The sequence below is a fragment of the Aquarana catesbeiana genome, linkage group LG09 (genome assembly GCF_042186555.1).
Source record: "Aquarana catesbeiana isolate 2022-GZ linkage group LG09, ASM4218655v1, whole genome shotgun sequence".
In the NCBI taxonomy this organism is placed as follows: Eukaryota; Metazoa; Chordata; class Amphibia; order Anura; family Ranidae; genus Aquarana; species Aquarana catesbeiana.
This window is the reverse complement of record NC_133332.1, coordinates 2,177,920-2,193,487: the sequence shown is the minus strand read 5'-3', so window position 1 is coordinate 2,193,487 and position 15,568 is coordinate 2,177,920. Positions and strand designations below refer to the sequence as shown.

Genomic DNA, 15,568 nt, shown 5'->3' with positions numbered 1-15,568 from the left:
AGGATCCTGGAGTGGTTCCCCTCAACTCACAGGAGGAACCTGGAGTGGCCCCCCCATCTCATGGGAGGATCCTGGAGTGGCCCCCCCCCCCCATCTCATGGGAGGATCCTGGAGTGGTTGGCGATGTCCTGTATGGATTGCATTACACACCGCTCTGCACCATGTCCAGACACACAGACCAGATCTTCATCCCAAATCCTTTATCTCTTATAGACAGGTTGATCAACTCTGGTACAGGACAGAGGTCTCAGCGCTCTCTGTAGAGAGATCAACGTCTGGCGTGGCCGGATCTGGTGCGTCAGGACAGAGCTCTCAGAGCACCCTGTAGAGAGAAGATCATCGCTTTGTGTGGCCAGATTTGGTGGGTCAGGAACCATTTGGGTTTCAGGAGGTGTTGGGTATTGCTCCCCGGGGTTAAGGACAGTACAGGGGGTGACTCCTCTATCTCAGGGTAAGCGTGTGTGTCCATCCAGTGATTGGATACCCTGACTGCTGTCCCATGTTTCAGGGCAGCTTTAGACTTCCCGGTCATTGGTCACCTAGTGGCCAGTCCAGGTAGAGAATTCAGATTCATCAGTGATGACCTCATATGCCGAGGTGCCCCCCATTCATCCGAGTATTAGAGGTGGGAATAGGTATTGTAGTGAATTCTGAGGCTTCTTGTCCAGTCATTGGGAGATCATGTTCCGAACTACTGATGACCCCTGACTGGCTCTGAACTCTGCAGACTCTTCTCTTGGACCTGGTGGTCATTTGATTATAAAACCAGGAAGTGATGAATGTCCAATTGAAAGAAGATGGGATTCCTATCTGTCTAGTATCAGTGACTAACCGGTGAACGTTGTGCCAGGAATAGCATTTCTCTCTGAGTCGGTCCCTGGCGTCACACTGACCTGAATATTTACCTTCATTACATAATGCTGGAGAGCTGCCTTCCTCTTCTGTCAGCGGTTATTGGCAGGAACTTCTGAGACGTGTCAGGAGCCGTCCTACAGAGAATCGAGTAGTATTTAGGGTATCGGGAAAGTCCAAGACACACCGCCTGGGACATCTGCATTCTACATTGTCATGTGGTGGCCCCAGTGGGTGAGGAGGACTTCACTGCCATGTGGAGGTCCAAATCTGGGCTTCACCGGAGACCCCACAAGGAAGGACGAGTTTCACCGCTAAACGGTTGTCCCACTGGTGATAAGATCAGCCATAGAGGTGAAGCATAGTGGAAGTCAGGGGTTTCCAAACATTCTAAACGGCCAGTTTACTGTCCTTCAGACTTTAGGGGGTCCGGACTGTGACCAGTAAGAGTAGAAAATGTCCTAGCATCAGAGGGAGTAAGCAATTGATCTTTGATATTAGTGGGAAGATTAGTGCCCTATCATTGGTGCCAGTGGGAGGAATAGTGCTTCATCCTTGGTGTCAGTGGGGGGGAGTAGTGCTTCATCGTTGGTGTCTGTGGGGGGAGTAGTGCTTCATCGTTGGTGTCAGTGGGGGGAGTAGTGCTTCATTGTTGTTGTCAATAGGGGGAGTAGTGCTTCATCGTTGGTGTCAGTGGGGGAGTAGTGCTTCATTGTTGTTGTTAATAGGGGGAGTAGTGCTTCATCGTTGGTGTCAGTGGGGGGAGAGGTGCTTCATCGTTGGTGTCAGTGAGGGGAGTAGTGCTTCATCGTTGGTGTCAGTGGGAGGAATAGTGCCCCATTGTTGGAGTCAGAGGGGAGGAATAGTGCCCCATTGTTGGTGTCAGGGGGGAGGAATAGCGCCCCATTGTTGGTGTCAGAGGGGAGGAATAGTGCCCCATTGTTGGTGTCGGGGGGAGGAATAGTGCCCCATTGTTGGTGTCAGAGGGGAGGAATGGCGCCCCATTGTTGGTGTCAGTGGGAGGAATGGCGCCCCATTGTTGGTGTCAGTGGGAGGAATGGCGCCCCATTTTTGGTGTCAGTGGGAGGAATAGCGCCCCATTGTTGGTGTCAGATAGGAGGACTATCACTCCATCGTTGGTGTCAGATGGGAGGAATAGCGCCCCATTGTTGGTGTCAGTGGGAGAAATAGGGTTCCATTGTTGGTGTCAATAGGAGGAATTAGCGTCCCATTATTAGTGGAAGGACAGGCATCCCATTGTTGGTGTCAGTGGGAGAAATAGGGTTCCATTGTTGGTGTCAATGGGAGGAATTAGCGTCCCATTGTTGGTGTCCGTGGAAGGACACGCATCCCATTGTTGGTGTCAGTGGGAGAACTAGTGCCCAAAGGGCTGGATAAAGGCAAGCAAAGGGACACAGTTTGGAGATCGCTGGTGTAAGGGTTGGGTTCAGGTCTGGGTTTAGTAGTGGAGCAGTAGTGAAGGTCTTTCCAGGATCACTTGTGGGGATCGATCCAGGGTGGTCCTGTAATCTTGGCTTTCACTAAAGAGGCGCACTCCAGGTGTTGGGGAGGTCAGGCTTCGCAGTAAATAATAGATCAGGTCTCCTGGCGGTGGTGCTTTGTAGGGCTCTGTGTATGAAGCTGGCTGGCATGCGGGTAAAGCCCCGGTGCGTATGACCACCCTGGTGTACTAAGTTGGGTACAGACAGCCCAGCACACTACTTCCAGAGACGCACCATAAAGCTGGAGCCATCGTAGTAGAAGTACAGAGGATGCCAGCTGACCAGCACACCATCTTCACAGGACATTTCCAGGCCTCTGAGGACCGCCACCTCTGGGCTGTTGTCATTGCTGACTGAGGAGGAGGTCTCTAAATCGTCGCTCTTTGTGGGTGATGAATAAATGTTTTGTTTGCATTGGTGAAGATAGTGAGCTGGTGATATGGCATTCTTTGTGAGGACAATCAATCACACCCAGGAATGCAGTGCTGACTGCAGTTCAGGGCTCCTCACCTGGACAGAGTGGCATGAGCGCGTGCCCTTCACACACTGCAGTTCCCACTGACACGAGCGTCCACACACTGCTGTTCCCAACGTCACGAGCGCCCGCCCTCACACTGCCAATCCTTACTGTGACCTAATTGGTCCAGTTTTTAAAAAGCAACAATCTTTTTTGCAGGAAGAACCTTCATGATGTAGTTCAGGAGGCTCCCCAAGTACTGTATGTGTGTGTTGGAGACACCACAATGCACATAGTACTCCGTTTAGCTGAAACGCATTGCCATAACACAGCACCCCCCCCCCCCCTCCATCTTCTGCATTGCTGAGTGTGAAGGCACCATGAGAGGGCTCAGAGATGCAACATTTGATGGAACATCAGGGAATGGCCAGGATTTGGTAACCTTTCCACTCCGAGGTAAAGAAGAGGTGAGAGGAGCTGTTTAGTGATGACCTCAAATCTCCTTGTCCTCCACATTCTACACTTCTGTTAGTTTGCAGTTCCTCTCCTTTGCCAGGATAGGAGGCAGCATGTCGCCTGTCACCATGTCCTGGTAATCATCCTCCTATATGGGAACCTGAGATCACTCATTGAGGAGCTGGGCCTAGTGTGGCCTGATTGTATCTTTCCTGTAGACACCGGTGCCCAGGAGGATGGAAGGAATGTTCTCCACCTTGTAGTGAAGTTCCTCCATGTAGCTACAGGGTCCACGGAGACCCCCCCCCCGTACGACCCGCCATACCCAACCACGCCTGCAGGGTCCACGGACAACCCCATCCCCGATACAGTGCTCCATGTGTGTGTACGGTATACAGTGGGGAAAAGAATGATTTGATCCCCTGCAGATTTTGTAAGTTTTCCCACTTACAAAGAAATTTAAGGTTCTATCATTTTTATCATAGGTGTATTTTATATGATAGAGACAGAATATCAACCAAAAAATCCAGAAAATAACACACAATACAAATGTTATAAATGGAGTTGTAGTTCAGTGAGTAAAATAAGTATATGATCCCCAACCAACCAACAATAATTCTGCCCCCCCCACAGACTGGCTACAGTAGGTGCTCATGTGGTGCACAGATTAGTCCTGTCAATGTAAGAAGGTTCTCCTAACGACAACTCGTTATGTGTATAAAAGACACCTGTCCACAGAATCTCTTTCTTCCATTCAATCCTCACCATCATGGGGAAGACCAAAGATCTGTCAGATGACGTCAGGGAGAAGATTGTAGACCTGCACAAGGCTGGAATGGGCTACAAGACCATCAGCAAGAAGCTTGGTGAGAAGGAGACAACTGTTGAGGCGATTATTCACAAATGGAAGAAATACAAAATAATTATCAATCGTCCTCGACCTGGAGCTCCATGCAAGATTTCTCCTCATGGGGTGAGGATGGTCATGAGAAAAGTGAGGGATCCGCCCAGAACTACACGGGAGGAGCTTGTGAACGATCTCAAGGCAGTTGGGACCACAGTCACCAAACAAACCATTGCTAACACAATATGCCGCCATAGATTGAAATCCTGCAGTGTCCACAAGGTCCCCTCCTCAGGAAGACACATGTACAGGAACGTCTGAAGTCTGCCAATGAACATCTAAATGATTCAGAGAAGGATTGGGAGAAAGTTCTGTGGTCAGGTGAGACCAAAATTCATCTCTTTGGCCTTAACTCAACTCGCCGTGTTTGGAGGAATAAAAATGCTGACTATGACACTAAGAACACCATCTCTACAGTCACACACGGAGGTGGAAACATGATGCTTTGGGGCTGTTTCTCTGCTAAAGTACAGGCCGACTTTGCTGCATTGAGGGACCAATGGACGGGGCCATGTATTGTAAAATCTTGGAGGAGAACCTTCTTCCCTCAGCCGGAACACTGAAGATGGGTCGTGGATGGGTCTTCCAGCATGACAATGACCCAAAACATACCGCCAAGACAACAAAGGAGTGGCTCAAGAAGAAGCACATTAAGGTCATGGAGTGGCCTAGCCAGTCTCCAGACCTTAATTCTATAGAAAATTTATGGAGGGAGCTGAAACTTTGAGTTGCCAAGCGACAGCCAAGAAACCTTAAGGGTTTAGAGAAGATCTTCAAAGAAGAGTGGACCATTTTCTAAGACCTCAGCCCCTAGATATCTCAGTGTCCGATATCCACAATATTACTTGTCCTCTGGCCCTGAGAAACAGGGGAGGGTGGCAGTTTGTTTCTCTAATGACTCCTTTCACCCCCATCACTATAGTTGAGGATAAGTATGGCCGCTATATCATGGCAGTGGGTCGCCTTCATGACCAATTGATCTCATTAATTTCTTCTTATGCCCCGAACTCTGGACAGGTGGAGTTTTTTTAGAAAGATGTTGGCGGTGTTGATGCCTAAAGTACAGTGATAGGTGGTTCTGGGTGGCGATAGCAATATTCCATTAGATCAGATCCTGGATAAATCTGACCCTACCAAGGCGATTCTCAAACGAATACCCAAAAGCAGCAGCAAAGTGGCACGCCTGTTACATCTTTACGGTTTAATATATGCCTGGCGAGAGGCCAAACCCCTCCACTAGAGATTACACACACTTTTCGCAGGTGCACCATGCATATTCTCGAATAGACCACATTTTTGTACACACTTCGTTGCCATCATATATAACTTCGGTGAAAATCTTGTCCGTGCCCTGGTCAGATCATTCTCCGATAAAATTGTTGACTGATCTTTGTACTAAACCACACCCCTCTCCATGGCGCTTTAATGTCGCCTTATTAAATTATCCCATATTATATGCTGCTATCGAGACAGAACTGCGTGCGTTTTTTTTTTTTTTGCGATAACTCGTCCTCTGATATGTTTCCGCTATAAATTGGGCGGCCCATAAGGCCACCATTCGGGGTAAACTTATCCAGCTAGCAGCCAGGGCCAAACCAGCTCGGGAATAAACAATCAAACAACTGGAGGCTGACCTAGAAAAGTCTCATGAACGAACGGCGAGCGGCCCCTCAGGTAGATATTAGACATAAAATCGATGCGGCTAGGCTAACCTTGAATTTGAGTCTAACTACCCAAGCTGAAAAACACATTCACTGGTCGAGACATAAATATTACGCAATGGGTGACTAACCTACCGCGATGCTGGCTGGAAGATTGGTACCCTGGGTTCATATAACCTACTTTACCCAAATTAATATTTATCCACTGGACACCCAACCCAAAATCCTGAGCTGATCATACAGGAATTCTATAGATTCTCCCCTAAGTTATACACTTCGCCTGATCAGTTCTCACAAGCTAAGGCAGATGAGTTTCTTCAAGATGTTCCACTGCCTCATCTAATTTATGGATAAGGAGTTTACGGAATCTGAGAATCGAATGGCCATAAAAACTGTGTCTCCCTCTAAAGCCCCAGGGCCTGGATGGCTTCTCCGGCCATTATTATAAGACGTATCAGGAGATCCTGATCCCCCCTTATGTGCTCCTATTTTAATTACCTTAGATGGGGTAATACAGCCTTTCTCAACCTTTTTACCCCTGAGGAACCCTTGAAATAATTTTCAGGTTCTTGGGGAACCCCTGCTAAAAAGAATGATGCCTACAGCTCTTGATACATTAGCGTGATTTATATATCAAAGAAAGTTTTTAATGTACAGTAAGAATAAATAATGTAGGGTACCTAGTGTCCACACTAACCTTAGTGGTCAGTTTGGAAGTAATGGGAAATTATCCACTTGCATTGGTGATCAGTGAAGGTGGGAGATCAATCCACCATTGCTCAAAGCTCAAGGAACCCTTAGCAACCTAGGGTTTCACAGAACCCTGGTTGAGAAACACTGGGGTAATAGCATCCCAACACATGAAAACGCGGCCTACATCCACGTTCTACCGAAACCGGGAAAGAGGTCACGGAGATTGTTCTAACTACCGTCCAATTTCCTTAATAAATGTGCATTTAAAAATGACAAAGGTGCTGGCCCTTAGATTGAATTATTTTCTTCCACAATATATTCACCTAGACCAGGCGGGATTTGTCCCTATTCGCCAGGCATCTGACCAGAAGAATTATAGGTGGAATTTCAGCCATTCTGATTGGGATCACAAGGCAGGGCAATGCTGCTTTCTTTGGATATCCATAAAGCGTTTGAGTCCCTATCCTGGGACTATATATTTCATGTTTTATCTCGCTTTGGGTTTGGCCAATTTTTTTTTTTTTTTTTTTTTTTTTTTAGCTGTACTCCACGCATTATATGACACACCTACTGCGTCCTTAATGCTTAAAGGGTATTCCACACAATCCCTCACTTTTCATAAGGGGACTCGGCAGGGGTGCCCTTCTGACCCCATTACTATTCGTTTTAGCTATAGAACCGCTTGCAATAAAGATCCGTAAATGTCCGGATATTCGGGGAATAGAATGCGGGGGATAGGGAATATAAATGCATACTATTTGCGGATGACATCTTGATGGTCATGTCGTCACCCATTACCACCCTTCCCAACCTATACGCAATACTTCAACCCTTTTTCAGGAATCTCGAGTCTTATAATCAATTATGACAAATCTAGAGCACTGAATATCTCTTTACAGAGTAGCACTCAAAAAACCCTTCAACAATCTTATCAATTTCATTGGGAACCAGAGGCTCTTCCTTACCTAGGTATTCATTTGATGCCTTCTCTACATATCTTTTATAGCCCCACAATTATCCTTCACCGTTTAGACATTTGACATCAAACTTGGCTAGATGGCAACTCCCATCCTCCCATCGTGGTTTACATTCGACTACATTCGGTAAAAAATTAATGTTCTTCCGAGAATTTAACAAAATTTCACACTATATTAGTGGCACTTGTTAGATTTGATCTGATGGTATTTCAAAAAAAGCTTCTTCAGTTTATATGGGGTGACAAGAGGCCCAGAGTGAATAAGCGCACACTGTTTACCCCAAAACCAAAAGGGAGGTCTGTCTAGGACTTCCCGATCTACTGAAATATTTTCACGCTGCCCAATTGGCCCAACTTACTAAATTTCATTCCCAGCAGCCCCATGCGATGTGGATGTTGATGGAATCCTATTACTGTCCATTTAAACCTCCCCCTCTCCCACATTATGTGGTTGCCGACGAAAGATCGGCCTACAATTCTACAGCCCCCCCCCCCCCCCCCCCCCCCATTTCTTTATGGATAGATATCTGGGGTAGACTGTCCAGATCTCATAGCTTCTAAGTCACCTCATATCCCATTAGCTCCTCTCTTGCGAAATAAGGATCCCGCCCCCCCCTTGCTTTTGAATGGTGACCCAACAAGGGTTTCATACGAAATGCAGACCTTTTGTGATCATAAAGGTATGTTATCAAAGAGATTACTCATAGAAAAAACACCAACTGCCGGATTCTGAACATTTTAGATGTACTCAAATACACCATTATCTACATGCCTATCACATAAAAGTGATCTCGCAACTATGTCACCTATGGAAACTGTGCGTCATCAACATGATAAAATCAGAGGTCATATATCTGAAATATACACTATTCTAACGTATACCTCAGTAAAACTGAGTTCTATGGCTAGATGGGAACAGGATATCCAGGAAACCCCGGAACTTGAGGAATGGCACTCGATGGCGCTAGCAGCATAAAGGTCACTTATCAACACTTCTATTGTAGAAGCAAATTTAGAAGGTATTACTGAGGTGGTGTTTGATACCGGCTAGACTGGCCACCTTTTGGTCCTGGGGGCTTTTTGGGGCTGTAGTCAGGAAGGGACAGCCTACCACACATGGTGGCAATACCCCAAGGTACAGAGGTTCTGGATCAGGGTTTACAATTTCATTTATACTCTCACCCAAATTAACCTAAGTCCCCAAAACACGTGTTGCTGGGTTGTAAGGTAGAAGAAGCCTCCAAAACTCTGAGACGGCTCCTGACCTTCATATTTGTTTCCGCTAAACTTACAATAGCCAGGAAGTCGGTAGCTGTACCATTTGACCAACTCGAACATGAACATAAACTTTCTTGGCTCATGTTAAATGAAAGGCTGACGGCAATCTTACAGGATAAATCGAAGATGTTTGAAAAGGTATGAGGTCCATGGATTGGATATCTGACTAATCCCCGGACTGTCACTGGCTAGGTTTCCTCCTGGTCAGCATGGATCAGAGCGCGGAGTCCCCCCCCCCCCCCCTCTTTCCCCCTCGTTCTCTTTTCATCTCTCGTCCATATTGGATTCCTTTTCTCTTTTTGTTTTCTTCTTTTTGGATTTTGGTATTGTAAGGCCCGGACTTCATTCTTCCACACTTTTGGGGGAGTGGAGTGTCTCCCGCTACTTGTGGGGGGGGGCATACTCTGCGTCCCGTTTAATTGAGCTGATACCACAACGGAGAACATATTGAGATGTTTAGGATTTGTAGTCAGCCTTGCAGCTCGCTTTGGAAATGAATAATCAGGACTGCAGTTAATGAAATGCTCTTACTATAGATTACGATTTCTAGCCTCCAACTCATAAGAAGCAAGCTGTCCTAGGGAGCGTGGCCTATCGCCACGTGGAGTATGGTAACACGTTCCTCCCAGTGTACTTATGTAATTATAAAGTCCCATTTATTTATTTTTGTTCTTGTACTGTATGTCCTTCAGAATATGGAAGCTTTGTATTGTTAAGAGTCAATGCCAAAGTCTTTATTCTGTTCTGTGAAAAACCTTGAATAAAAATTGACACACAAAGAGTGGACCAAAATCCCTCCTGAGATGTGTGCAAACCTGGTCACCAACTCCAAGAAACGTCTGACCTCTGTGTTCGCCAACAAGGGTTTCTCCACCAACTACTAAGTCATGTTTTGCTTTTTGCTTTTCCCCACTGTATAGTGTATAATATATGTGTTTGTTATACTGTGTATATAAAGTGTGTTATTTTCCTCCCATACACACACACGGACATTCCTCACGGTGCTGTGAAATTCTTGGTGACGGTGATGGAGAACAGTGATTAGGGTGGGACGTTGCTCGGGACCAGCTGTATTTTGTAGAATGTTGCTGTTGCTGGAGATGGTTATGGGGGGGGGGGGGTTTGACGTTTCTCAGGATGGGGCTGTATTGTTGATTGTTGCTTGAGACAGTGTTGGGGTGGGAGGTTGCTCTGGATGAAGATGAGTGGGACATTGTTCAGATTGGTGGTGGGGTGGAAAGATGCTTGGGGACAGGCTGTGTTGTAGAAACGTTCCTCGGGATGACGGTGGGGTGGGACGTTGCTCGGGATGTCGTTGAGGTGGGACGTTGCTTGGGATGTCGTTGGGGTGGGACGTTGCTTGGGATGTCGTTGGGGTGGGACGTTGCTTGGGATGTCGTTGGGGTGGGACGTTGCTTGGGATGTCGTTGGGGTGGGACGTTGCTTGGGATGACGGTGGGGTGGGACGTTGTTCAGGATGTTGGTGGGGTGGGACGTTGTTCGGGATGTTGGTGGGGTGGGACGTTGTTCGGGGATGTTGGTGGGGTGGACGTTGTTCGGGATGTCGTTGGGGTGGGACGTTGCTTGGGATGTCGTTGGGGTGGGGACGTTGCTTGGGATGTCGTTGGGGTGGGACGTTGCTTGGGATGTCGTTGGGGGTGGGACGTTGCTTGGGATGACGGTGGGGTGGGACGTTGTTCGGGATGTTGGTGGGGTGGGACGTTGTTCGGGATGTTGGTGGGGTGGGACGTTGTTCGGGATGTTGGTGGGGTGGGACGTTGTTCGGGATGTCGTTGGGGGTGGGACGTTGCTTGGGATGTCGTTGGGGTGGGACGTTGCTTGGGATGTCGTTGGGGTGGGACCGTTGCTTGGGATGACGGTGGGGTGGGACGTTGTTCGGGATGTTGGTGGGGGTGGGACGTTGTTCGGGATGTTTGGTGGGGGTGGGACGTTGTTTCGGGATGTTGATGGGGTGGGATGTTGCTCTGGATGAAGGTGAGTGGGACATTGTTTGGATTGGTGGCGGGGTGGAAAGATGCTTAGGGACGGGCTGTATTGTGGGACGTTGCTTGGGATGACGGTGGGGTGGGACGTTGCTCGGGTTGACGGTGAGGTGGAACGTTGTTCGGGATGATGGTGGAGTGGGACGTTGCTCGGGATGACGGTGGGGTGGGACGTTGCTCGGGATGTTGTTGGGGTGGGATATTGCTCTGGATGAAGATGAGTGGGACATTGGTTCAGATTGGTGGTGGGGTGGAAAGATGCTTGGGGACAGGCTGTGTTGTAGAACGTTCCTCGGGATGACGGTGGGGGTGGGACGTTGCTCGGGATGTTGTTGGGGTGGGATGTTGCTCTGGATGAAGATGAGTGGGACATTGTTCAGATTGGTGGTGGGGTGGAAAGATGCTTGGGGGACAGGCTGTGTTGTAGAACGTTCCTCGGGATGACGGTGGGGTGGGACGTTGCCCGGGATGGGCTGTACTATGGAATGTTGCTTGGGATGTCACTAGAACGTTGCACGGGATGGGCTCCATTGTAGAAGGTTGCTTGGGCATTGTCTCCTTCAGGTAGTGAAGTTCCTCCTGTATTTATTGTGTGTGGAGCTCCTCCCCCAGCCCCCGGGGGAAATTCACCCGCAGAGGTTCTCATATCGATGTTTTGTGACATTCCAGGCGTCTGTCTCACCCCCGTCCTCCTGTCTGTCTCTCCGAGGTTCTCCACCCCAACATGACTCACCTTCACTATATAATCTCCTCTCCTCCTCCCTCCCTGGGCACTTCATATCCCCGTCCTCCGACCTAATGGAAGTCCTTTTCCTTCCCAGGACAAAGCTGATTGGCTGGAGAGACGCCTTCCGCAAGATGGCCGGAGACCCCGCCAGGCCCCCCGACACCCTCATGGACCTCCAATTCCAGTGTAAGTCCCTCCAAATCTTTATTATTGAGCTGTACTGTATATTATAGGGGTATATACTGTATACCTACATATGTATGTTATGGGGGGGGTGTATATTATAGGGGAGGGGGGTATATACTGTATACCTCCCAGATGTACCTTTTTTAGGGGGTGTATATTATAGGGGGGATGTAGTTCATAGCGGGGGGGGGGGGGATGTACTGTATACTTCAAATGTAAGTCCTCTGGGAGTATAATATAGGGGTGCACAGTTTGTGTATACAGTATATTATGTGGGTACACAGTGTGGATGGAGGTACATGGAGTGGATAGATTATTGGGGGTACACAGTGTGGATATACATAGTGTGTGTATTATTGGGGTACACAGTGTGTGTATTATTGGGGTACACAGTGTGTGTATTATTGGGGGTACACAGTGTGGATATACATGGTGTGTGTATTATTGGGGTACACAGTGTGGCTATACATGGTGGGTATATTGGGGTACACAGTGTGGATATACATGGTGTGTGTATTATTGGGGTACACAGTGTGGATATACACGGTGTGTAGTATTGGGGTACATGGTGTGGATATACACGGTGTGTGTATTGGGGTACACAGTGTGGATACACACAGCGTGTATTATTGGGGGTGCACAGTGTGGATATACATGGTGTGTGTATTATTGGGGGTACATGGTGTGGATATACACGGTGTGTATTATTGGGGTACACGGTGTGTGTATTATTGGGGTACACGGTGTGTGTAGTATTGGGGTACACGGTGTGTGTAGTATTGGGGTACACGGTGTGGATATACACAGTGTGTATTATTGGGGTTACACGGTGTGTGTATTATTGGGGGTACACGGTGTGTGTATTATTTGGGGTACACGGTGTGTGTATTATTGGGGTACACGGTGTGGATATACACAGTGTGTATTATTGGGGGTACACGGTGTGGATATACACGGTGTGTAGTATTGGGGTACACGGTGTGGATATACACAGTGTGTATTATTGGGGTACACAGTGTGGATATACATGGTGTGTGTAGTATTGGGGTACACGGTGTGGATATACAAGGTGTGTAGTATTGGGGTACACGGTGTGGATATACATGGTGTGTGTAGTATTGGGGTACACGGTGTGGATATACAAGGTGTGTAGTATTGGGGGTACACGGTGTGGGATATACACGTGTGTGTTATTATTGGGGTACACGGTGTGGATATACACAGTGTGTATTATTGGGGGTACACGGTGTGGATATACATGGTGTGTGTAGTATTGGGGTACACGGTGTGGATATACAAGGTGTGTGTATTGGGGTACACGGTGTGGATATACATGGTGTGTGTAGTATTGGGGGTACACGGTGTGAATATACAAGGTGTGTAGTATTGGGGTACACGGTGTGGATATACATGGTGTGTGTAGTATTGGGGTACACGGTGTGGATATACACGGGTGTGTAGTATTGGGGTACACGGTTGTAGATATACACGGTGTGTATTATTGGGGTACACAGTGTGGATATACATGGTGTGTGTATTATTGGGGTACACGGTGTGGATATACACGGATGTGTAATTATTGGGGTACATGGTGTAGATATACACGGTGTGTATTATTGGGGAGTACACAGTGTGGAGATACATGGTGGTGTGTTATTATTGGTGGTACACGGTTGTAGATATACACGGGTGTGTATTATTGGGGGTACACGGTGTGGATATACATGGTGTGTATTATTGGGGTACACGGTATGTGGATATACATGGTGTGTGTCATTATTGGAGGTACATGGTGTGGATAGTACACGGTGTGTATTATTGGTGGGTACACGGTGTAGGTGTGTGTGTATTTATTGGGGTACACGGTGTGGATTATACATGGTGTGTGTATTATTGGGGTACACGGTGTGTGTATTATTGGGGTACACGGTTGTGGATACTAACACGGTGTGTATTATTGGGGTACACGGGGTGTGTGTATTATTGGGGTACACGGTGTGGACTATACACAGTGTGTATTATTGGGGTACACAGTAGCGGACACGTGCCCCCCAGCCCCCCAGACACAGCGCCCCCTTCTGCAGTGGAGATTTTTCTCAGGATGGGGTGAGGGGCGGTGTTTTTCGAGGGGGACACGTTGGATGGAAGCTGCACCCGATGTTCTGGGCTGTGATTGGCTGCAGTCAGGACATAGCGTTCATTAATCACAGGGATTATTATTATTATTATAGGGCGGGGTGAGGACATAAGATAATAAATTGAGTAACACAAGAAACTGCTCTCTTGCTGTGGGATCCGGCTCTGCGGCACACGGGGGGGGGTCAGTCTGGAAGGGAGGACTGTCTGTGATACCCCCAATAATCATATTATAGGAGGGGAGAGTCTGCTGTCAGCTTGTCTGTAACGCCTGTCCCATGATCGTCATCTATGTGTCCCCCGATCGTCTTCCACCGGGACATAGGAGGGGGAGGAGGGGTGTCGCCAGTACTCGGCGAGGAATGGCCGCACAACATGTACAGACTCCGCATCACACCTCTCCACCTACAGCTGTATACAGTGCCTGGAAAAAGTATTCATACCCCCTGAAATTCCCCACACTTTGTCATGTTACAACCAAAAATGTAAATGTATTTTATTGGGATTTTATGTGATAGACCAACACAAAGTGTCACATAATTGTGAAGTGGAAGGAAAATGATAAAATGATACAACATAAATATGTGAAAAGTGTGTGTGGGGGGGGGGGGGGGAGGGGCATTTGTATTCAGCCCCCTTTACTCTGAAAACCCCTAACTAAAATCTAGAGGAACCAATTGCCTTCAGAAGTCACCTAATTAGTAAATAGAGTCCCACCTGTGTGTCATTTAATCTCAGTATAAATACAGCTGTTCTGGTGAAGCCCTCAGAGGTGTTGTTAGAGAACCTTAGTGACACAAACGCATCATGAAGGCCAAGGAACACACCAGAACAGGTCAGGGATAAAGTTGTGGAGAAGTATAAAGCAGGGTTAGGTTATAAAAAAAAATCTCCCAAGCTTTGAACATCTCACGGAGCTCTGTTCAATCCATCATCGGAAAATGGAAAGAGTATGGCACAACTGCAACCTACCAAGACATGGCCGTCCACCTAAACTGACCGGCCGGGCAAGGAGAGCATTCATCAGAGAAGAGCCAAGAGGTCCATGGTAACTCTGGAGGAGCTGCAGAGATCCACAGCTCAGGTGGGGAGAATCTGTCCACAGGACAACTACCTTAGTCGTGTTCTCCACAAATCTGCCCTTTATGGAAGAGTGACAAGAAGAAAGACATTGGTGAAAGAAAAGTCATAAGAAGTCCTGTTTGTAGTTTGTGAGAAGCCATGTGGAGGACACAGCAAACATGTGGAAGAAGGGTGATCTGGTCAGAGGAGGACCAAAATTCAACTTTATGGCCTAAAAGTAAAACGCTATGTGTGGGGAAAACTAACACTGCACATCACCCTGAACACTACCATCCCCACCGTGAAACATGGTGGTGGCAGCATCATGTGGTGTGGGTGCTTTTTCTTCAGCCAGGGACAGGGAAGCTGGTCAGAGTTGATGGGAAGATGGATGGAGACAAATACAGGACAATCTTAGAAGAAAACTGTTAGAGTCTACAAAAGACTTGAGACTGGGGCGGAGGTTCACCTTCCAGCAGTGACAAACGACCCGAAACATCCCAGCCAGAGCTACAATGGAATGGTTTAGATCAAAGCATATTCATGTGTTAGAGATGGCCCAGTCACAGTCCAGACCTAAATTCACATTGAGAATCTGTGGCAAGACTTGAAAATTGCTGTTCACAGACGCTCTCATCCACATCTGACAGAGCTGAGATATGTTACAAAGAAGAA

The 15,568-nt window shown here is 47.6% G+C and overlaps 1 protein-coding gene across 1 annotated transcript in view; it reads left to right on the top strand.

Annotated features, from left to right (window-relative positions):
• The window catches only part of PPP1R13L (protein phosphatase 1 regulatory subunit 13 like), a gene marked incomplete in the record, with an annotated part of 30,347 nt that overhangs the window by 1,775 nt on the left and 13,004 nt on the right, over nt 1-15,568 (top strand). Inside the window, 1 exon segment of the mRNA XM_073598063.1 lies at nt 11,604-11,695. Within this exon segment, the coding sequence (XP_073454164.1) occupies nt 11,604-11,695 (92 nt within the window).